Source organism: Mus musculus, chromosome 11 (genome assembly GCF_000001635.26).
Source record: "Mus musculus strain C57BL/6J chromosome 11, GRCm38.p6 C57BL/6J".
Taxonomy (NCBI): Eukaryota; Metazoa; Chordata; class Mammalia; order Rodentia; family Muridae; genus Mus; species Mus musculus.
The window spans coordinates 17,211,706-17,236,097 of NC_000077.6; the positions used below are offsets into that span (position 1 = coordinate 17,211,706).

Below are 24,392 nucleotides of genomic sequence, written 5' to 3' on the forward strand. Positions count from 1 at the left end.
GCCCTCATACGCTCGCAGCCGAAGCATTCACAGTCTTTACTGTGTCTATGTAAAGTCGTTGTGGTAACGGCAGTAAATTAGCTTGTGCCATGTGTGGAGAAGCATCTGTTGCGGTCTCAGTAGCTCACACGGCATTTTCGGAGGCATCCAAGCCCAACTTGCTAAGGCTTCCGGGTAGAATGCGGCTAGGGAGGGACAAACTGCCCCTGATCTGTTTGCAGTCTGGTTACCAAGTTAGCGTTTGGTTGCATCTACACCATGTCCACCTTCGAGAAGCCTCAGATCATTGTCCACATTCAAAAGGGCCTCAACTACACAGTGTTCGACAGCAAATGGGTGCCCTGCAGTGCCAAATTCGTGACGATGGGCAACTTTGCCCGGGGCACCGGCGTTATCCAGGTGTACGAGATCCAGCGCGGGGACCTCAAGCTGCTGCGGGAGGTGGGTGCAGGCTTGGACCGTTTGGGTTTGCGTGATCTAGGGTCTGATTCCTCAATGCTCCAGCAGAAACAGAAAGGAGGTGACAGATTGAGAAATACTTCAAACTAGGCTCTCACTGCAGCCTCTTCCTCCCACCATCCTCCGTGCAGTCCGTTGCAAGGTTTCTGGGAAGTGAAGTTAACATTTCGTGGCAACGTTCTTGGACCTTATAGGCTGTTAGCAGTTGTCGTAGTCTACTAGTAGATATATGCAATAAACCCACATTTCATACAAGCAAAACCAAAGGAGGCACCGGGATACCTACAACAAAGTTGATGACGAACTAGTAAATACCACATCCTTTCAAGAAGTGTCAGTTCAATGCCTGATAGTCCCAGGCATGGGAATTGCAATGCCAGCTATATCATGGAGTTTATTTTCTGTTGGGGGAGACAGTCCAACAGCCAGACCAAGAATGCATACATACATGTAAACTCATCAAGATGAGTTTTCTAATGTGCAGGTCTATAAAAGTAAAAACAGATGCAGGACGAGTAGAAACTAACTAAAGCAAATTTAGAGTAGAGTATGAAGTTTCTTACAAAAAACAGCATGTGAGAAAGCTCAGTGATAATGGTGGAAGGTAGTTTATTATCTTTTTAAAAAAGAAAAACACGAGCTAGAAGTGGTGTTGCACACCTTTACTCACGGCAATCAAGAGAAAACAGCAGGAGAATTTCAGTTTGAAACCCTATCTGCAACAACCACAACCCCCGTAAAATAAAATAAAATACACATTCATAAGGGATAAGTAATGACCATTGCAAGATATGTAAGACATTCCACAGATTTGTCCTTCATTTTGCTTTAAGGAAAACAGGACACCACTGAAGGACTTTTAGGCGGATAATGCAAGACTAGATTACAGGTTTCGTATCCAGCTGCCAGTGAGCCAATTACAGAATGGGGACAATAATTGACATTTTCTTTATCCCTCCTTCCCTCCCTTCCTTTCTTCCTTTTGTGTGTGTGTGTGTGTGTGTTTTCTATGTTACTCAGCTGGCCTCAAACTGATAATCCTCAAACAAGGCTCTCAATGGGCTGGGGTTCAGGTCTCCTGCCACAGTGCTGAGTTGTGGCAAAGTAACAGTTTTATAGTTCGTTACAGTATTTAAAATGTTTCTATTTGAGTTGAATGGAACAAATTGCAGCCACACGGAGGTGTTGAGAGCTGATAAGAGGTTAGGGAAGGTAGAGGATAGATAAGCTTGCAGGGCAAGGTATGTGGAGCACAGTCCTTCCCTGAACTTTGCTGAGAGCCTGTTTTCCGGTTTAGTTCCTACTCTATAGCCAGGTATTGGACTTGGAGATTCTAAACATAGATTGATCCTTCCTGCCTTGCCTTATGTCCTTCATCTGTTGCTGGTCCAGTGGCCAGTTCAGATTATCTGATTTAGGAAGCCCCTTCTGATCTCTGCTCAAGGAACCTTTCAGTACATTCCACTCCTATAATACTGACCATCTGTGCCAGAAGTAAACAGTCTGTCTCATTTCTAGATAGTAAGCTGGAGAGCAAGGGCAGGGTCTTCTCCTGTTCTTTGTAAGGACCAGCCACTCAGTACACATTTATTAAAAGAATGGAGTCTGAATGAACTTGGAACTCAGTTTTAAATACTGGTGGAGGGATTGCCAGTCAGTGTGTGGGGTAAGGACTCTGAACACGGGAGACATTGGCCTAACAGAAACTTTAAAGTGAAACGTGAGGAGCAAATGCCAGTCAGCCCTCAGCCAGAAAGCTTGAATAGGCTTGTGGTCTTTTGCTTTCCCAAGAATTACAATTTTTTAATTCTGTTTAGTAATAGTTATTTGAAGTGAAATGGTTTTCATCTCTTCTAATTTCTGAAGAATCCTAGCAAAGTTTTATTTATTCATTTATTTATTCTTAGTGAAAGTAATATGTGTTTCTAAAAGAGCATGTAGGAAATGTAACTAGGGCTACAAAAGAAATTGTAATACGTAATCTGAACCACGGGGGCAACAACTTCGAAGGTCTACTTCCTCTCCATCCCACGAGTAATTACTGACGCTACCATCGAGGTACTGTGCTCCAAAATCCAAGTAAAATATTAGAAACAAAGCACCTCTCAGAATTTCATGTGGTATTTGTTTGGGCTTCAATAGAAAAGCATGTGGGTTAAATCGATAATCACTGGTTCTCACTGCATCAAGGTTTGTTCTTGTGTTTGGTTGCTAATGATGGTTATATACAAGATTTAAAATACCCATGCATTGTTCTGTAGAAATGTGGTCTTCTGCTAATTGATTTTAGTGGGTACCAGAGTTAAGAACTGTTGGGCCAGGTGGAATACTTATAGTTATAATGGATTACATCAAGACTTGCTCCAGCCAGGCGTGGTAGCGCTCACCTTTAATCCCAGCACTTGGGAGGCAGAGGCAGGTGGATTTCTGAGTTCGAGGCCAGCCTGGTGTACAGAGTGAGTTCCAGGACAGCCAGGGCTATACAGAGAAACCCTGTCTTGAAAACAAAACACATGTTGGCAGACGCCTTTAATCCCAGTACTCGGGAGGCAGAGGCAGGTGGATTTCTGAGTTCGAGGCCAGCCTGGTGTACAGAGTGAGTCCAGGACAGCCAGGGCTACACAGAGAAACCCTGTCTCAAAGGCTTGCTCCAAACCCTATGCACCCAAGAAAATATATACAAGGAGCAGATCAGCTACTGCCCATGTTGTGCTTTATCTTATTGCTAAAGAAGTGGATGGAAACAAAGGGAAGAAGGTTGGGCACTTTGGCATACACCTTTAATACCAGCACTCGGGCAGCAGAGGCTGGAAGATCTCTGTGAGTTTGATACCAGCCTGGTTCACATAGCTCCAAAGTAGCCAGAGCTACATTGTGAAATCTTATCTCAAAAACCAACCAACCAACCAACCAAACAAACAAACAAACATAAACAAATAATTAAAAATGGAGGGTAGGGCGCTAGAGAGATGACTTGGAGGTTAAGCACACCAGCTTCTCTTCCAGATGACCCAGGTTTGATGCCCAGCACCCAGATAGCAGCTCCCAGCTGTCAGTAACTGCAGTTCTAGGGGCTTTAATGCTCTCTTGTGGCTTTCTTTGGCAGCAGCCATGCACCTAATGTACAGGCATATTTGTAGGCAAGATACCCATACACATAAAAATTAAAAAAGAAGGAAGGAAGGAAAGATGAATGGAAGGCAGCACTTCCTTCCCTAGTTGGACAGTTTGTTGGGCCACATGACCAGTGTCTAGCCAAGTGAAGTGCCATCTCATCATCCTTACCTGAAACTTCAACTTAGAAGACAACTTTTCTTTTTCCTAATGAACTTAAAGGTGCCATATGGACAAAGACAGCCCTGAAAAATGAAATCATGGTTGAAAATTGGTGGTAAGCTGGTTTGGTGATTTAGCTACGGTGCTACTAAAGTCATTGCTTGCTAGCATTTGCCTAACTATACTTTTTCATGTTAATTAAGTAGTGCCAGGTTGTGGAGGAGGAAATACTGACAAGCTGCAGTCGACCTGCCCACAGACAGAACAAAAATAGCTCTCATGGCAATTATTGATCATGGGCTTCTTTAGTCATGCTGACGTATACTCCTGGCAAAGAATATAAAAAACTAGGTCAAGTAAAGTATCATTGATGGCCATACTCAATATTTATCAATTTCATATGCTGATTTTATGTGAGATAATTTTAACCAAGTATATCATTTTACTTTTAATCAATTAGTTTTCTATCAAAGTAACCATTGGATTCTACCCATCTCTCCACAGAAAATGTACTTAACAGTATAAAAAGAGCTGGACAAACCAGCGCTTTTTGTAGTATCTTCTCAGTTACTAGTTTCTGTGAACGTCTGGGAGCAGGGTAAACATGACTGCCTTCAGAAGTCCATGTGCAACTGAGCCAACCTTCCTGAGTAAAGCGGAGTCACTGCGGGCAAGTGACAACGTCGAATGTTTAAATTGGTTTTACCTAGTATGTTTTGAGTTTGATTCTTGAACAGTAAACTCATCTAGGTTTCTGCTTCTTTGATTCAAAAGCTGAAACCCTGGGAGAAACATGATACTATGTATTTATCTTACAAAAAATATAAGTGAGGTTAAAACGAAAAGGCAAATTAGCTTTAATTCATTCCTGCACTGATTTTTCCCCCCACTTTCTTGGGCTTTGGACTTTTTTTTTTTTAATGTTTCTATTGACTCGGACTTGCAGAATAGGACTGTGTAATGAAATGTTTCCTGGAATCTCCTACTGGCCTGGAGGCAGCTTCACTTAGTAGAAAGAGCTGGAAATGTGCCTGACAGTTGGGATATATGTAAGAGACATCACTTCTCGTTTTGAAAATGGTGTCTATGGGTACAGGCCTGGCTGAGGGACTGCTTGCTGTGCAAGCAGGAGGACTGAGTTTTAAATCAACTATATATGAGCCATATAAACAGCCAGGCACTGTGCTCACCTCTGACTCATGCCCTGTGGGGGACAGAGACAGGAAGGTCCCTGGGGTTTCCTGTCAGCTTAGCTCAGTGCCAGGATTCACTAAGAAACCCTCCTCAGAGAAACAAAGGAGAGAGTGATAAATCAGGGTACCTGAAGTCCGCTTCTGACGTCAGCATGGATGTGCATGCCTATACACACACACACTCACACACACACACACTCACACACACACACACACACACACACACACACGGGATAAATCAGGGTACTGAAGTCCTCTTCTGACGGCAGCATGGATGTGTATGCCTACACACACACACTCACACACACACACACGCACACACACACACACACACCCACACACCGGATAAATCAGGATACCTGAAGTCCGCTTCTGACGTCAGCATGGATGTGCATGCCTACACACACACTCACACACACACACACACACACACACACACACACGGGATAAATCAGGGTACTGAAGTCCTCTTCTGACGGCAGCATGGATGTGTATGCCTACACACACACACTCACACACACACACACGCACACACACACACACACACCCACACACCGGATAAATCAGGATACCTGAAGTCCGCTTCTGACGTCAGCATGGATGTGCATGCCTACACACACACTCACACACACACACACACACACACACACACACACGGGATAAATCAGGGTACCTGAAGTCCGCTTCTGACGTCAGCATGGATGTGCGTGCCTACACACACACACACACACACACACACAAACACACACACGCGCACACACACACACACGGGATAAATCAGGATACCTGAAGTCCTCTTCTGACGTCAGCATGGATGTGCATGCCTACACACACACTCACACGCGCGCGCACACACACACACACACACACACACACACACACACGGGATAAATCAGGGTACCTGAAGTCCGCTTCTGACGTCAGCATGGATGTGCATGCCTACACACACACACACACACACACACACACACACACACACACGGGATAAATCAGGGTACCTGAAGTCCTCTTCTGACGTCAGCATGGATGTGCATGCCTACACACACACACACACACACACACACACACAAACACACACGTGCACACACACACGGGATAAATCAGGATACCTGAAGTCCTCTTCTGACGTCAGCATGGATGTGCATGCCTACACTCACACACACACACACACACACGCACACGGGAGAGGAAGGGTGAGGATTTGAGACAGACAGACAGACAGACAGAAAGAGAAGCGGCTAGTAGTTTACAGCAATGTACATGTTAAGAAAAATGATGCTCATTTCTGAAAAAAAAACATGTGGACTGATGCTACATGTTATCATATGCTCAGTATTTGTAAAGTTTCCATGATCTTTAGCAAATGACACCAAACACCATCCTAGACACATGGCACATAAAATCCAGAGGATGAAAAGGGAGGATGGGAGAGGAGTATTGTGGCGTTGGCTTCGCTGTCCCAAGAATTAGTGCTGAAGGGCTAATGGGGGCTTCCTTATGCCCTCATTCAGAGAGCACTGAACACCAACCGGATTCTGTAGCTAGGACTACAAGAGGCTCATGGACATGTTTGTTCCTGTAGCCTTCACAAAACGATGTATCCCTTGTATTTGAGAGGTTAGCACAGTACCAACCTGGCACTAGCAGAGATGGGAGAGCTTTTGGGATTGTGAGTGGGAAGATTAAAGATGTCTTTGTAGCCTAGTGTGACCTAAAATTCACTGTGTAGCCTTGCCTGACCTGGAACTCACAACTGCATTTCTGCTTCCATATCTGGAGTGCTGGGGCTACAGGAGTGAGCCACTACATGGGGTTCAAGATGGCAGCATTTCCCCTCTTCTTCCCTCTCCTGTAATCACATGGTCTTTCAGTTTTAGACCAGTTTGAATCATGTCTGATTTGAGCAACCAAGTGAGAAACCTTGTCTCCGAAACTGGAGAGCTAGCTCTGAGGTCACTGACTGCTCTACAGTGAGCCTGGCTTGGACTCCCAGCACACACATGGCAACTACCAGTTCCAGGGGTGCCCATAGCCTTTTCTAGCTTTTGTGGGTACTGCATGCACCTCCATGAAGGCAAAACACCTATACACATTAAGTAAAAATAAATCAACTCTACCCGCACCTAGACAGTGATCTAGGAGCTCAGAGCCAAGGCTACATAGTAAGACCCTGTCTCAAAACAAAAACTACCTTTCTTTGGACAGTGATATACTTTTAAAATCATACAAAATTGACTAAAGGAAGTATAATTTTTATAGAAAATGTTTTAATTGCTTTTATGTATAATGTATTTATAACCCCCTACAGCTAAGCTGTCAACATTGTGATTATAAATAACTGTTTCCATAAGTAAAGAATCCTTCTCTCCTTTCTGTCCAGATTGAAAAGGCCAAGCCCATTAAATGTGGAACATTTGGTGCCGCATCTCTGCAGCAGAGATTCTTAGCTACTGGAGATTTTGGTGGAAATCTTCATATATGGTGAGATTATTAAATAGTACTGCAATGGATAAGCACTCCCTTTGATGGGCTTATTAGTCTTCTAAAAGAGAATTCTAATTTTAAAATACTTACTTCAAATATTTTAATTAAAAGTAACCGAAGCCATGAGGACTGTGTTATATCTCTGTCATATTTAAAGTCCACTTAAAATCCTAAGCTTCATATTACATTTAGGAATGTGTATGTATAACATTACATGTAGGTGTACATAGATGCATGTAATAGCAATGAACAAACATGCCGACTGTGAAAGAGTAAGAGGGATCTGTGAAAGGGCTTGGGGGGGGGGGGATACAATTGTATTTGACCTCAAAAGTTAAAGGACAAAGGTTTAAAAAGATGGTTTTTGGTTTAGAACTTGAAACAGTGTTACCGATTCTTACCCCCACACCCCAGGCTGTTTGGGACTGGTAATTGATAGATGCCATTTTAGCAAGAAGTTTGGTTTTATAGAGCGATACACTGATTTTAATTTTTTCCATGCAAAACTCTCAGTTAAAGTTTTGGTTAGTATTTAATACTTTAAGATCTAGACATGACTTTTAGGAAAATGTCTGTTGAACAATACATAAAAGGCGGCTTTGAATAAATAAATCACAGAATTGTCTGATGCCTTTATATAAATCTTACTTAGAATTATTTCTTAATACTTAAAGTTAAATGAATTCAAATTTCTCTTTAATTACTTTTTAGGAAAATCTATTTTCAGCATTTAAAGTATACAGCAGCTTTCTTTCTTTCTTTCTTTCTTTCTTTCTTTCTTTCTTTCATTCTTTCTTTCTTTTTATCTTTCTCTCTCTTTTTCTTCCTTCCTTCCTTCCTTTCTCTCCTTTCTTTCTCTCCTTCCTTCCTTCCTTCCTTCCTTCCTTCCTTCCTTCCTTCCTTCCTTCCTTAGCTTGTTTCTAATATGAGGTGTTTATTTTGGTGACAGGGTTCATGTGTACTCTGGCTGAACTAAAACTCACTATGTATCCCTACATAGACCAGGCGAGCTTGGAACTCACAAGCCGCCACCTGCCTCTGCCTCCTCATGACGAGAGTCAAGGAGTGTGCCACCACACCCCACCTAAGAAGACCTTTCGGTTGTCAATCGAATTGTACTGCTTTATAGTTAAACCATGTTCATATATTTACCTATTTTTAGAAGCATAACATAAAAGTGAAGCTAGTGTAATTTTCCTTTCTCTAACTGCTTAGCTCTTAAGTTCATATTCATCATTTTACATATTTTGTCGTAGAGCTTCAGAGAAATAAAAAGAGAGGCCAGTGTCTTCCTTTCTGTATTTTATTTATTTTTCATTATTTGGGGGGCTTATCATATAGAGTAGTAGATGTTCATCATTTCAGTTATGTATATGCATATATATGTATCAATATGCTTTGATCTTACTCATTTCCCTCTCCTATTTGCCCTCGTACGCCTGCTCCCTGATTGCTGGTTCTCTCTCTGCCGGATCCAGCTACAATTGATTGCTTGTTTGTTTGTTTATTTGTTTGTTTGTGTGTTTGTTTGTTTGTTTTGAGACAGAGTCTCTCTACATAGCCCTGGCTACCCTGGAGCTCACAGTGAAGATCAAGCTGGCCTGTAACTCACAGATCTCTGTTTGCCCCTCCCTCCCAAGTGCTGAGCTTAAAGACATCCCCCATCCCTCAGACTAGATACATCATTTATCCCATTGCTCACTCCATACCTTCTGACCCCCTTTTAAGGTTTTTGTTGTTGTTGTTGAAATTATTTTCACACTTTATTCCATGTGTGTCTCTCTGTGTGTCTGTGTCTGTGTGTGTGTCCATGTCCATGCACAAGTGGAGAGCACATGTCCCTCTGTCTGTCTGTATCTGTGTCTCTGTGTGTACATGGCCATGAACAAGGATTTGAGAGCGAGCAGAAGACAACTTCTGGGACTCTGTTGTCACTTAACGCCTTGTATGATCTGGGAGTCAGTACAGGTTGTCAGGCTTGGTGACAAGTGCCTTTACCTCCCTGGCCAACCTTTCAGGTTTTATGGTGTATATATACATATATACATGCATATTTATACACATGTGTATGTGTGTATAATCTTAAATTTATTTTCCATGCATAAGAGGAAACATGACTCCTTTTTTCCCCTGTTCTGGCTTATTTGCTTAATATAACAATTACCCGATATCCGCAGCAGGTCTCCAAGGTGAACAGCCTCTGGCATGTTGGAACAATCAGGAGGTGTCAGAAAAGTTACCACAGGGATAACTGGCTTGTGGCAGCCAAGCGTTCATAGCCACGTCACTTTATCATCCTTCAATGTCGGCTCTTCCTATCATGGTGAAGCAGAATTCACCAGGCGTTGGATTGTTCACCCACTAATAGGGAACGTGAGCTGGGTTTAGATCATCGTGAGACAGGTCACCGGGTGGAGGTAGCGCAGGCCTGTAAACCCAGCACTCCGGAGGCAGAGGCAGGTGGACTTCTGAATTTGAGGCCAGCCTGGTCTACAGATTTTGTATTTTTTTTCCATGTGGTTGCTGGGATTTGAACTCAGGACCTTCGGAAGAGCAATCGGTGCTCTTAACCACTAAGCCATCTCTCCAGCCCATCTTAAAATTCCCCCTCCCTCTATCCCTCCCTTTTGACCCATTTTCACTCTTCCACCATACACTTAAAATAAAATAAAACAAAATAGAAAAAATAAACAATTCCCACTTCCGTGTGCTTTCGTAGAAATATCATGATTTCATATTTTGTCTTGGCTGAATAACATGTCATTGTCTATAACCTTATCCATTCCTGTCTTGATGGGTCCATTTCCTGTGCTGTTGAGTCCGTTTCAGAGAATCCTTGCCTGTGCTTCTGGCATCCAGGGTATCACGTGTGTTTTCCTCTAGTGTTTTCAGAGCCTCTGTCTTAGGTTAAAGTCGTCCATTTTGCATTGTTTTTTGTTTTTATTGATTTTAGTTTAGTTGGCTTTAAGGCCATGTGATAAGTAGTTATGTATTTTAGTTTAATTGGTTTGAAGGCCATGTGATAAGCAGTTATGTATTTTAAGGCCATGTGATAAGCAGTTATGTATTTTCTGCTTAGGAACTTGGAAGCTCCAGAGATGCCAGTGTATTCTGTAAAGGGCCACAAAGAAATCATAAATACCATAGATGGTGTAGGTGGACTTGGAATTGGGGAAGGAGCCCCTGAAATCGTGACGGGCAGCCGTGATGGTGAGTCAGTCTTAAGTACTGAGCAAATGTTTAATGGAACCTCTGTGTGCTGCCATATCCTCTGCACACAGAATCCTCTGGTTGGCTTGACTCTGTATCTACCATACATCTGCATTTATTTGTGCATCTGCATTATAACAGACAAGTTTTATTGCACATCTCTCATTCAGTTCCAGCTTCTGTGTATTTGCAGGGAGAGACCCAGCACTGAATATTTCAATGTGGACTTAGTTCAACAACTAACAATGAGCTGAGTTTGAAATACTTATAAGTCTTCGAGGGTTTCTGAAGCAGCCATGGGATATGTGAGGCAGCTTCTCATCTTCTTTCTAAAATGCAGTTACTACTTAGCAGACTGTCAGGTTGACAGGTACCTGAAGACGTGTTCTGTGATGTGTCCATGAGCATCCCAGCACTGGCCTCAGGGACCAACAGACCCAGCTTGGATGACTAATGGGCCCACGTTTTGTTGTCTCATATGGAGATGCGTCAGTTGCTCTCAAAAGATTACTATAAAAGAAAAATGAGCTATCACTTTCTAATAGTTACTGGTGAGCAGAGGTGTGCTAGAATGACTTTTCATGGGAGCTCCGTGGGGCACGTGGATGGCGAGTAGTTCATCGTGCTGCCATTGCCATTGCCATTGTGCTTCTCCCCCGTACTTAGAGGTCTGCAGATGCAGATGCTTCCGTAGCTCTTTAGCTTAATGGCTGTAACATTCCATCGTGTGGCCGTAACATCATACCATGCTTCCGTAACAACCATTCCAAGGTTTCTGGGTGTTCTTAGGATAGAGGCTTGAAGTTTTAAAGAAGTGATGTATGTAAGTCCTGGGGGATATTTTATGATTTATAAAATGCTCTTGTGCCTGAGGGTGTTTGATGCCACAGTGTAGGGGAATGCCAGGGCGGTAAGACGGGAGTGGGTGGGTGGGTGGGTAAGGGAGCACCCTCACAGAGGCAGGGGGAGTGCAGATGGGATAGGGGGTTTCTGAAGGGAAGACCTGGAAAGGGAAAACATTTGAAATGTAAATAAAGAAAACATCCAATTTAAAAAGAAAAAACAAAAGAAAAAAGAATGTATTTCTAAATAACCCATAGTACCCATTTCCCTGGCCAGCTATAGTGGATGAGGGACTACAAGTGGTTGGCATTGCTTTTTCCTGTTGTGAGTTTGTAGACTAGAAGCTGCCCTCCATCTCCACTGTCCTCCTTCTCCACTGTCCTCCGTCTCCATGTGTGCTAGTGTCAGTGCCTGTGTATTGATTAGTTCTGTGTTTTGAATTGTCTTTATGTTCTTTGCCAATTCCAGTGTGGAAAACTTACAAAGCTCTTAATGACTTGTACAAACCCGTAGCTGAGATGGTGATCTCTGTCAGAACTGTGGGAGTCCCCTCCACATAGGACTGTAGCCTTTCTGGTGACAGCTCTATCCCTGGTCTCTTGCAGGGGTATTTTTTCCCTTCCCTGTTCATGTTCACATGTAGGCCATTTAGCCATCTCAGTACATGCAATCATGTTGATTGTAGGCTATGACACTAGTTACTATGTAGATTACTAACTACACTACTAGTTAGTAATCCTATAATATGAATTAATATAAGAGGGTTGAAACTTAGTTTAATCTAATTTTATTAATATTCCCTCCTCATTAACTTTTGCGGGAAAGCTAAGCTTAATTCTGTGTGAGGCAGATGGGGTTGTTTCTTCTTCTGTGTCAACAAGTGAAACTGGACCTCATGCATGCTGGTCACTCTGCCATGAACTGCCTCGCTAGCAGCTGAAATGGCCCTTTAGAACCCCATATAAAAATGTAGTGACAGCCCTTATTCTTCTGTATAAGACAAGAACCAATCAATGGTTATATGTGTAGTAAGAAAAGCAAAGTTAAAATGATACTCCCATTATTCTAAGTGTGTTTGTATGTATGTGGTACTAACCCAGACAATAGGGCCTGTTTTGAGTGTCCCTCAAAACTTACAGATAGCCTAGGAATACTTTTGGGTTTTCTCTGATTTAGGAATCATTTCTAATACTAACATGGAGTTGTGTCTGGTATCAAGTACAACTTAACCATTTTGAAGTCAGAAAAAACATGAATAGTTTACAGATGTTGTAACAATTATTGTCGCGTATATAGATAACTGTGGAAAGAGAACGCAAACAAACAGGAAGTGTGATCAGTCACTATGAATTTTGCCAATGCCTTTTATCTATGACAGGAACTGTAAAGGTGTGGGACCCAAGGCAAAAAGAGGATCCTGTCGCTAACATGGAACCTGCACAAGGAGAAAACAAGAGAGACTGTTGGACCGTGGCATTTGGTAAGTTACTGACAAGGTACTGCACTTCAGGTTCATCACGGTTCAGGAGATTATGGGCAGGCTCCGGTAGCCTGTTCTGTAGACTGTTCTGAGATTTGTCCAGTCAGGTACCATAGACTTAATATCAGCCCCGGGCTAGGATTTTATCTTCACTGTGCTATTATTGTGTGCCTTGGGGAAATTACTGTATGTACAGTGTAGCTAATAGAATTTGCTTAATAGTGTTGAGGAACCAATGAAGTAATGTCACTAAAGCTCTTAGAATGTGCATAGTGTTGAAAATATTTACTATTATTACAATAGTTTTTAGTTTAATTGATAATATTGACCTAGTTTAGTACCAAATGCCATTAATAGGGTTAAGCAAAGCCTCAAATGCAGATGATACCCTAAAAAAAAAAAATCTCAAATTACATTTTACATAGTGTTTACTTTCTAGAAAATAGTCATGCCATGCCATTGCATACTTTTTTCTTTTCTTTTCTTTTTTTTTTTTTTTTTTTTGGTTTTTCGAGACAGGGTTTCTCTGTGTAGCCTTGGCTGTCCTGGAACTCACTCTGTAGACCAGGCTGGCCTCGAACTCAGAAATCCACCTGCCTCTGCCCCCCCGAGTGCTGGGATTAAAGGCGTGCACCACCACGCCTGGCCACATAATTATTTCTTATAAGTCTGAAATTAATTAACCTTGTATTAATATACTTGTAATGTGAATTGATCTTGTCAGTGTTGCTGCTTGTCTTTGACTGTAAAAGATGCAGGCCAGAGGCCAGGCTAGCCACACCTTCCCAAGTAGCTACAATAACAGGCATGTACTGCTGCATGCAGCTCCATATTTAGTTTTAAACCTGTGGGGTTTCTTGACAAGGCTGTCCTCAAACTGGAGAGATCTGCCTGCCTCTTCCTTTCAGGTGCTGGGACTATGGCATGTGCCACCACACCTGGCTTTTGTTATTTTTGTTTATTTGTTTGTTTTGTTTTATTGTTTTGAGACGAGATCTCACTATGTTGCTCAGGTTGGCCTCAAACTTCTAGGTTCAAGTAATACTCTTGCTTCAGCCTGTTTCAGCCTGCTTCAGCCTTCTGAGGCAGGTGGGCACCTCCATGGCTGCCCAACTTTGGATTGCTTTAATTACTATACTGTGAACATGCAGCAGTGAAACTGGGTGGTCATTGAGGCCTGCAGCACATGGTTTAGTGAAGAAGGGCTGACATCTGCTTTACTTAGCGTGTAAAGCATAAGTAATAAAACATGGCGAGAGGTGTTTGTCCATGCAGAGACAGAGACACAGACACACAGAGGGAGAAAGATCAGTTTGATCTCTGAACAAGGGTTCCAAGGATTTCTGTCTCTGAAATTGGGAAAAATTTGCAACATAGGGAATAACTTCAGAATTCCCTAGAAGGAGATGGTGGAGCAACTGGCCACAAAGATGGCTCTAACCATAGTTGTTTGTGGGGCCGGGAGGTAGTGGTCTGCCTTGGACGGTCTGTGCATGGTATGATCTGGTCTGAGCTGTCAGGATGTCACTGGTGCTGAGTGGTGGGGTGGGGAAGGCATAATGGTGATGAGTTGAAAAGTTTTAGGCAGGGCTCCAGGTAAAGAAGGCAATGAAAATGAGTCATAAGACAGATACAGAATAAGTAGTATTTACAGTTTTGTGTACTTCAAATGGAGAACAGAGTAAAGGATTCTGTCCAAGATGCTCATGAGATTGATAATGGAGAGAAAGACGTTGTTCATTGAAAAGTCCCACAAGCAGTGGGACAGTAATAAGCTGAGGTCAGCTTGGGACCTAGAAAAGCAAGATATTGGTACCATCAAGAGCGCACAGTAGAAATGCAAGCCTGGAGTTTATGAGGAGGAAGCTGGAGGCAGCTGAGAATGAAGACATTGGAGCCAGGTATCCCAGGTAGCACCACACACTGACAGGGCCTTCCTCTTCTCTCACATCTTCTCATTCTGTGAGAGCTATGTAGGAAAACCGTCCCGGAGTTAAGCATGCTGAAATTAAAAAACATTCTAAACTCCAGGTATGGTCATCTACACAACTAAAAATGCTTTCCACCTCATTACTGAGGTGGGGTAACCAGAAAACTATTCTGCAAAATAATTTTAAAATGTATTTGCATTCATATATGGCCACACCAAGGAATGAGGAAGAAGCATAAGCATATTTATCTTCGCAGGCCCTACTACGTGTGAGCTGTAGTTGCTCTGTCTTTGCAGCTATCAGCGTGGATTATAGAGCTCATACTCACCAAAGAAGCCCTAAGTCATATCTGAGCCTGAGAGAGCATTTCCTTTCTGTTTAGAATCCACTGAACACTTTCAAGTAGACTTTTGTCATAGAGTTTCTAGTAAGCATATAAAAAAAAAGTTAGTACTCCTCATCTCCTGTTAGGACTGATGGCTGGGGTTAGCCCCAGTGTAATTTTTTTTAATTAGATTGTTTTTCCTAGCAGCCTTTACCTTGGATTTATGAAGCCCTGAAATGTATCTTGATTTCCAGGCAATGCTTATAATCAAGAAGAACGTGTTGTCTGTGCTGGCTATGACAATGGGGACATCAAGCTGTTTGACCTCAGGAACATGTCACTGCGGTGGGAGACAAACATTAAAAATGGGGTAATGTGCATTTCTGTCCTCTCCCAACATCACTGAGCATGTTTGTACCTGCTCTCTACCTCCAAGCACAACAGAGGTCTCAGATCCCTTCTCTTAACCCATCTTTCAGTCTTCTACCAAAAGTTAACCTTACTGGGCTAAACCACCTCGAATCTAATGGCTGCCATGCATCCTTTCTTAAAAAAGTAAACTCATGAGCTGGAGGGATGGCTCAACCATTAAAGGCTAAGCTTACAACCAAAGTATAAGAAAGTGAACACATATCAGATGTGGTTTGTACAGAGTTGTCCTCCTGCCCTTCTGAGGACCAGCGGATGATGTTAAATTGAGTAAATAAGAGACCTTTTTCTTGCTGGATTAGGAAAAGCTTCACCAAATATCTTTGGACTTTGGTTTGTGAGCTTTATTAAGGAACTTGGTTCCTTTCTGATTTCTGAAGGCAGTGCTAAATAATGAAAACAGTGGGTTGTGATCTTCTGCTGTGCATGGGAACCCAGATGGCTTTACTGATTAAATTAACTCAAAAGGTTTAATGATTATTCAACCACTTCTCTATGGTCTTTTCATTTTTAAGCCATTCAGATAACTTAAGAGAGCCAACAAGGGCTGGAGAGACAGCTCAGTGATTAAGAGCATTGAATGCTCTTTCAGAGGACCTGGGTTTGATTCCTAGCATACACATGGTGGCTCAGAACCATCTGTAACTCCACTTCCAGGTACTATGACCCCTCATCTGGCCTCCTGGGCATCAAGTGTACACCTGGTGTACATATATGAAAGCAGGCAAAACCCATAAACACATATACATTATTTAAAAGTAAAGAGAATGAGAGCCTATCAGTGACAGATGCTCTCTGCTTTCAGGTATGCAGCTTGGAATTTGACAGAAAGGACATCAGTATGAATAAGTTGGTAGCTACATCTCTAGAAGGGAAGTTCCACGTCTTCGACATGAGAACACAGCATCCTACCAAGGGCTTTGCTTCTGTTACAGAAAAGGTAACTAGGAGGGACTCTCTCTATGGAGAAGGGTGGTATTTGTTTTAGATAGTACCTAGAATGAGTCTCCCGGCTTCCTCTGTCTGCCATGTACTTGTGGGATCTGAAGTGGTTTGTGTAGATTACTTTTCTAAAGGTTGCCAGCTTTATAATTCCTGATTATTATAACTATCTTGATTAGCCTGGAATCTTATTTTATAGTTTTAAATAAATAAATAAAAATACCTTGCTGATGCCAAGAATTTGATGAGGAAATCCTAGCCTGGTATATTCTAATAAATACATATTGTTTCTGTTAATAACTAACAGTGTACTTTCCAGAAACATCATTTTCACTGTATCATTTTATTTTATATTATCATTTGCTGCAGTAAGTGAACTTGCTTTGGAACACTGGATTAGAAAGTGAGAGATATCCAGCAATGTTCTGTTTGCTGATACTTTAGCTTCTGCTTGAGCTTTAGTGGGGAAGATGGTTGGTTTATAAGATTAGGAAAACAGGTAAGGAAAGAAAAACAAAGGGACAATAATTTACACACACAAAAGATGTCTGGAATAAAGTACATATAAAAAATTCATATTGAAATATCCTGTCTTACAAGAGACAGGCAGGATGTGTTACCTTCTTGCCTGAATATAAGAAAGAAAGCAGCTACAGGTTGGCTGTTTCCTTAAGATTCAAATATACAAGTTCTCAGGAAGTGAGAAGCTATGTCCCATCCCTCCCTACGCTGGATGCTATGGCATTCCGTTCATTTTTTGCAACCCCTCATTGAGATGCTGGGGGATTTCATTCTTGCTGTTCTGGAACTCTGAAAACTAGGCTGGCCTCGAACTCAGAGGTCAGCCTGTCTCTAACTCCTGGGTGCTGGGAGTAAAGGTCTGCACCACACTCAGTTGGCGGTTTATGTTTTTGTTTTTGTTTAGCAAAACCACTATTAGAAAGTGAAAGGATGCTGAATTTCGTGTGTTAATTTTATACTGATGCTTTGCTGGAAGTATTTATTAAGTTTAGCAATTTTCTGGTAGAGTCTTTAGGGTCTTTTATGTCTAACATGAGGGAGCTCTGGGACACCATGAAAAAACACGGTCATGGAATTAAGGGAGTAGAAGAAAGAAAATACTATACCAAAAGCACATTTTCACTGACATCATAGGCAGTTTTCTGAGTCTAGAAAAGCCACGCCCGGGCATATCTCGGGAAGAGAAGCTTGAGTGACATGTTGTAGTGAAAACACACAAGAGAATAGTCAGGTCACTTACAAAGGTAGGCCTACTAATTTGATAGAAACACTTTGAGTCAGGAAGGTGCCAACAGGCCCCACTGCTAACCCAGACTGTACTCCTCAGCAAAACTGCTGGCTAAAATTAAAGCAACAAAAAAGTGCTCTTTAGTAACAGATGAAGAAAAGGTGGCTACAGTTCTTTGTCTTAGAGTCTACTCTTCAGGGCTTCCATTTAGTCTTTAACATCATGTGTGTATGTCTAACTAGGCCCATAAATCCACTGTATGGCAAGTCCGGCACCTGCCTCAAAACAGGGAGATCTTTCTGACAACGGGAGGCGCTGGGAGTCTTCACCTCTGGAAGTAGTAAGTCTTTTTAAGTTATTTGTGGATGTGAAGCGGGAGTTGATGAATTTTTCTTTTTTTTTTTTCCTTTAAAAATTGATTACTTCAATGCCAGGATGCTCATTTTCTAGGTGTTATGTAACTAGTTTTCAAAATAGTTTTTACTGATGTGATTCTTTTCCAGTTAATAAAAAGTTGCCCTTTTCTGACACAATAAATGTATTTGTCATAGTTATGTTTCTCTCTATGAGAACTACTTAGAAACATTTAAGATTTTCCACACACATACCCCCTTAAGTTTGAAATTATAGATGGGCATGTTCACACTGTTAATCCCAGCACAGAGAAGATGGGGCCAAGAGGATTTTGTGTCGGCCTAGGCCACAGGATATGACCCTGTCTCAAAAAATAAGCAATAAATAAAAGGAAGGAGACACTGAAGTAGTGCTAGGTTGGCTGTCAGTTAAGCAGGTCTTTAAACAAATTGAAAGTTTGAAAACGTTAAGCATTATTCAGAAAATGACAAGCTTACAATTGAAGGATATTTTGATTACTAGTATACAAAACCTAACAACAGTACTTACAGTCTGGCTCGGGCTTTCAAGTTTACAAAGCCTTCCCTAAGCTCCTGTTAAAAGCTGAATACAGGGCTGAGTCAGATAGTACTTGTTAGAGAACTGGAGCTATGTTAACTGACAAACTTGTGATTGCTTTTGATTGAAACAACATTTTACGCACGCCTTTAATCCCAGCACTGGTCTACAAAGTGAGTTCCAGGACAGTCAGGGCTACACAGAGAAACCCTGTCTTGGAAGAAACAAAAAAACCAAACAAATAAGCCTTGTCTCATTGTAAATTGTGCTCTCTGTCAGTAGGAAGCAGTAAAAGTGTTTTAGGTGTTCTGCGAGGCGGTTGGGTAGATAGATCATTTGGTCCTGGAACCTCTGCCCTTTATTCCTTCATGGGTCTAATCCAGTCTCACTGCAGTTTAGGCTTTGCCAGGCTCATTAGCTAAGCTGTGCCTGTTCCTTGATTCCCCATTTCTTGAGACTGCTTCCACATGTGGGCAGAGTGGCAGCTAGGTTGTTTTTTTACTTTATGTTAATAAGGCTGGATCTATATGCACTAAGAAATTTGAAGTGTATTTCTTGGCTTTTTTCCCTCAAGATTAACCACTGTATCTGTGTGTGTGTGTGTGTGTGTGTGTGTGTGTGTGTGTGTGTGTGTCCATATGGAGACCCAAAGCCAACATCTGGTGTCTTTCTTGATCAGTATCCACTTTCTTTGTTGAACTGGGAGCTCCCTGGTTATGGCTAGGCTATCTTAATGGGTGCTAAGGAGTAAGATCACAGGCAGTACCAAGGCAGCCTTGTTTTTTTGGTTTTTTTTTTGTTTTTTTTTAACATGGTTCTGGAACCAAATCTAGTCCTTATGGTTGTGGAGGAAGCACTTTATCCAGGGAGGGATCAGTCCCATTCCTGGAGGTTACCTTAGGGTGAGCATCAATCACTATCACAGCAGGTGATTGTGTACTTTGTAAATGCTGCTTTGGAGCTTTGCGGGGAAGCTTTTGCCAGCAGAGAGAAGTGGCTGAAATAGAGTGCACTTGAGCTTGGATTGTGCTTATCGCTCTGCCTTGACAGTGCTGTCAGGCTGTCAGCATTCACGGGTGCTTCCCCAGGCATTGCGGGAGAGGATGCAGGTGAGCTTTCAGACTTTAAAAAACACAAAAAAAAGAAGTCTTACGTAGGCAGTGCGGAGACAGTAGAAGCAATTACTTATGCTTTTGTTGTTATTGTTATGGTTTTTTGAGCTGGGGTCTCACTATGTAGCCCTGACTGGCCAGCAACTGCTTTATGTTTTAATACTAAATAACTGCAAACTTTACTAAGAGATGTGAGGAAAGTATCAGATATGTGCCACTGCATGCGAGAGTGTATGTGTATGTATGTGAGTGTGAACATTTTCTTCCTTTTAAGTAAAATAATGTTGGCCGTAAAAGGAAGAGAGCATGTTTTCTGCCTGTGGCTTCTCCATTTCTACTGTGTCTGATTGCTTTGTGCCTCTTTGCCTCTGGGTCTGGTTTGTTTTGTTGCTTGGTTGATTGCAGTGTTTTTGCATTCACAGAGTGTCATGATAAGCAGTGGGCTCTGAAGGTCCCTGTGAGGAGGTGTTCCTTAGAGCCTTAAAATGTGTCTGAGAGAAGGCGATTTCTTTTTTCCCACCTTTCAGATCTCTATCAGGTATTATTTAGTTGCTGATCTTTCCTTCTTCTTGGCTTAAAATTTTGTTTAAAAAAAGAAAAAGAAAAAAGAAAAGAAAAAAATCAGATGTTCTTAGCATTACTTTCTCTCTTGTGAAAGCAGTGGTTTTTAAACTGTCTCCCCAGTGTCACTCCCACTGCATAGTACAGACAGGGCACTCAGGCTTGGTCTGCATGGTGGCCTCTGGGTGGCTATGGTACCAAGTCTTTTGTGGATGTGTTAAATGAGCTTTTGTAACTGTTGCTTACAGCCCTTTCTGTGGTACACACATTGCCCATTGGTGTCTGGCCATCCAAATTTCAGAAAGAATTACAACAAAAGATTATGGAGAGCCCCAAGTCAGTCCAACCTATAGCATTCATATTAAAAGAGAAGCACAGGCAGATGCTGAAAAGAGGTGCTGTGTGGAAGTTTGCAGGAAAAGTCACCGTTGCCCGAGGATGAAATTCTGCCTTTACTCGTGTAAGGTCAATATTGGAAAGTCCTAAGTGCTGCTTCAGCCATCAGCTGAGAAATAAAAGTCACTGAAGCTTACATATAAAAATCCACCCGTGAACGCCAAGCTTTCACTCTTACCCCTTTGCTCCTGTCTTTTAGTGAATACCCAACTCAGCGGTCAAAGAAAGATTCCGAGGGCTTGGAGATGGGAGTCGCAGGTTCCGTCAGCCTTCTGCAGAACGTGACCGTGTCTACTCAGCCCATCTCCAGTTTGGACTGGAGTCCTGACAAAAGGGGGCTCTGCGTCTGTAGTTCATTTGACCAGATGGTGCGTGTGCTGATAGTTACAAAGCTCCAGACCATTTGACTCAGACTTTACACTTGACATTGTCCAGAGGGTTGCTCACAGAACTGTAACTTGATCTGTGTTCTGCATCCTCTGGCCCCATTGAAGACGGTTGGATTTGAGTGATGAGTGACAGCCATGGGCACAAAGCCAGCCAGCCAGCCTCTAGCATCTTTGGGTGTTTGCTGGCCTGACCAGCATGCTGCTGCACGTGAAGGCCCCACACACCAGCACCAGCTTTGTTCCTTTTCCCCATGTTTCTACTCAGAAACATTAGGGCCAGGAGTTGTGGTGCCAGCTACTTAACAAGCTGAGGCAGGAGGATCAATGTAGTCCATAAGATCAAGACTAGCTTGGGCAGCATAGTGAGACTCTGCCTTTAAATATAGTTGGATGAGACCCAAGTTTGATCATCAGTATCTCTATCAGGTGACTTATAATTCCTGTAAGTCCAGTTGCAGGGCATCTCATACCATTTTCTGGCTGTATTGGGCAGTGGTACCCACAGACACATGCACATTCTTAGAAATTAAAAAAAAATTGTTTTTAAATTAAAAAAAAATGTAAAGCCAAAGTCAGTAGTTGTTATTTAAGTGTATTTAAGTCTGTTCTGTATCTGCATAGCTCTGTGCTTTCTCTGTACACTGTGCTCCTACTCGGAGTCACTTCACTTGCTCTGTAAAGCTCCAGAAGAACACGGTTCGACTAGCCAGCCTGGAGAACTGTTTTCAGCAGTGTAACTGGTAAAATACTGTGACTTCCAGCTGTCTCTCGTTTACTCAGATACCAGCCTTAGTTGTCTTTTGACTGTGGTAAGTGATGACGAGCCGTTGAAGATTGAATTTGTTTTTAAACCTTTTTGTCAAACCTTTAAAATATATATTTTAAAATAAACAGGTTTTTAAAATATTTGGAGGCGTTGATTCTTTCCCTTTGTTCCCTTCTTCCTCCTTGTTAAGTGCACCTTAGTTTCACTGGCCCACATCATAAGCTGAGCCTCCGGAAGGACTGGATTAATCATACCTGCAATAAACCTTGTGTCTCCCAGCTCAGTTCAAAGGGGCAGAGACATATAATATTCATATTTACAAAACCAATGAGCTCTATTCCCAACATGCTTTTATAGAACAGTGCTGTGGAGGGTTAAGTGCTTGCTATGAAGGAGGAACGCCTGAGTTCTGAGGACTCATAGTAAGGTGGAAAGAGACAGCCACTCAGCCCTGACCACTGACATATGTGCACAGCATGCTCACATACACATACAAAGCACATCTAAAAGGAACGGAGTTGTAAGTATAATATAATAAAAATAAAATTGATCTTTAAAAAGGCCGCTTGGATTTTTCTCCCAATGTTCAAAAAAGAAAAAAATAGAAAATATATGAGAATCTGGCTTCGAGTATTTGTTATTGATGATAGAGAAAGGTTTAACTAGAACAATTAATTTATTTCATGAAGTCTAAGATGTCAGTTGTAGAATTACCTTGTACTGAAGAATGAAAAATTACTGGCCTCTTGTAAGAACATGAACTTTTTACCTCGGAGCCCACCCCCTCCCATCTGAAAAACATTTTTGAGATAAAGGCCTCCTGGAACAACCTCAAAATGAACCGGGTACATTGCCAAATGATAGGACATGACTCCTTAGTTACGTAGATTCCTTGATAGGACATGACTCCTTAGTTACGTAGATTCCTTTGGCAGAACTCCCTAGTGATGTAAACTTGTACTTTCCCTGCCCAGTTCTCCCCCTTTGAGTTTTACTATATAAGCCTGTGAAAAATTTTGGCTGACCGTCGATTCTCCTCTACACCACTAGGTGTATGAGTTTCGACCCCAGAGCTCTGGTCTGTGTGCTTTCATGTTGCTGCTTTATTTCGACCCCAGAGCTCTGGTCTGTGTGCTTTCATGTCGCTGCTTTATTAAATCTTACCTTCTACATTTTATGTATGGTCTCAGTGTCTTCTTGGGTACGCGGCTGTCCCGGGACTTGAGTGCCTGAGTAAGGGTCTCACTTCGGGGGTCTTTCAGTACCACAGAGGAAGAACAAGCTGTCATCAATGACGTTGCTGCCGTGCGTTCTTATCAGCTAGTATTTGGTTTGTACTATTTTATTTTGGTACCGGGTATATTTTGTTTATGTTTTGAACCCAGACTGGCCTTGAACTCTTTATCATCTCACTCTGCCTCAAGTGTGCGCCACTATACGCGGTTCCCTCAGATTTCTCTGTAACCCTGGCTGTGCTGGAACTTGCTGTGTAAATGTTTCTGTCTCTCAAGCGCTAGGATTAAAGGTGTGTGCCACCCCCCCTGGCTTTGGCTTCCTACTTCTTAATCTCCAGAATCTGACCCTTGAACTCACCGTAAAATTTTTGCTTATTTCTTTTAAAACTATTTCTTAGTGTTTTCTAAATTTCTTTTAAACTCCGAGTCATTAGTAGTCATGCTTACGGTACTGTGTTCTGTAAATAGCATGTTGGTGATGGGGCTGGAGAGATGACTCTAAGAGTCCTGTTGTTCCTCCAGAAGACCAATTTGGCTTCCCATCATACACCTCAGACAGCTTACAACCTCCTGTAACTCTAGCTGTAGGGAATCCAACAGCTCTGGCCTCTGCAGCCATCCACACACGTGACATATACTCACACACACACACACACACACACACACACACACACACACACACAGAGATTACTGAAAATTAAAAACAAAATAAAAATAAATTGTATTAGCGTGGTGGTTTGAATGACAATGATCCCCATAGGCTTGTATATTTGAGTCAAAAAGGAGCCACTGTTTGAAAAAATTAGGAGGTGTGGCCTTGTTGGAGTAGGTTTGGCCTGTTGGAGGAGGTTGGGCTTTGAGGTTTCCAAAAGCACATTCCAGGCCCAGCCTCTTTTAGTCTGCCTGTTGCTTGTGAATCAGGATGTAACTCTCAACTACTTTTCCAGCACTATGCATGCCTCCATGCTACCTGCTATGATGGTGATGGACTAAGCCTCTGAAACTGAGCAAGCTCCCCTTAAGTGCTTTCCTATGTAAGTTGCTGTGGTCATGCCGCCACTTCACAGCCGCAGAACAGTGACCAAAACAATTAGTGATGCCCTGCTTCCACTGTTTCACTATTATTTCAGGAATTTCTTTTAATAAATTGTCACTTAACATACAGACTTGGGGGTATAGATCTGAGGAGGACAATTGTCA

The 24,392-nt window shown here is 42.2% G+C and overlaps 1 protein-coding gene across 1 annotated transcript; it reads left to right on the forward strand.

Annotated features, from left to right (window-relative positions):
- The first annotated feature begins 187 nt into the window (after window positions 1–187).
- On the forward strand, window positions 188–23,495 carry Wdr92 (WD repeat domain 92). The gene is made up of 8 exons (NM_178909.4): window positions 188–441; window positions 7,309–7,409; window positions 10,492–10,622; window positions 12,844–12,945; window positions 15,456–15,571; window positions 16,436–16,570; window positions 18,064–18,161; window positions 21,002–23,495. The coding sequence occupies exons 1-8, from the start codon at window positions 259–261 to the stop codon at window positions 21,207–21,209; spliced, it is 1,074 nt and encodes a 357-aa protein (NP_849240.1). The 5' UTR covers window positions 188–258; the 3' UTR covers window positions 21,210–23,495.
- Window positions 23,496–24,392: the final 897 nt, after the last annotated feature.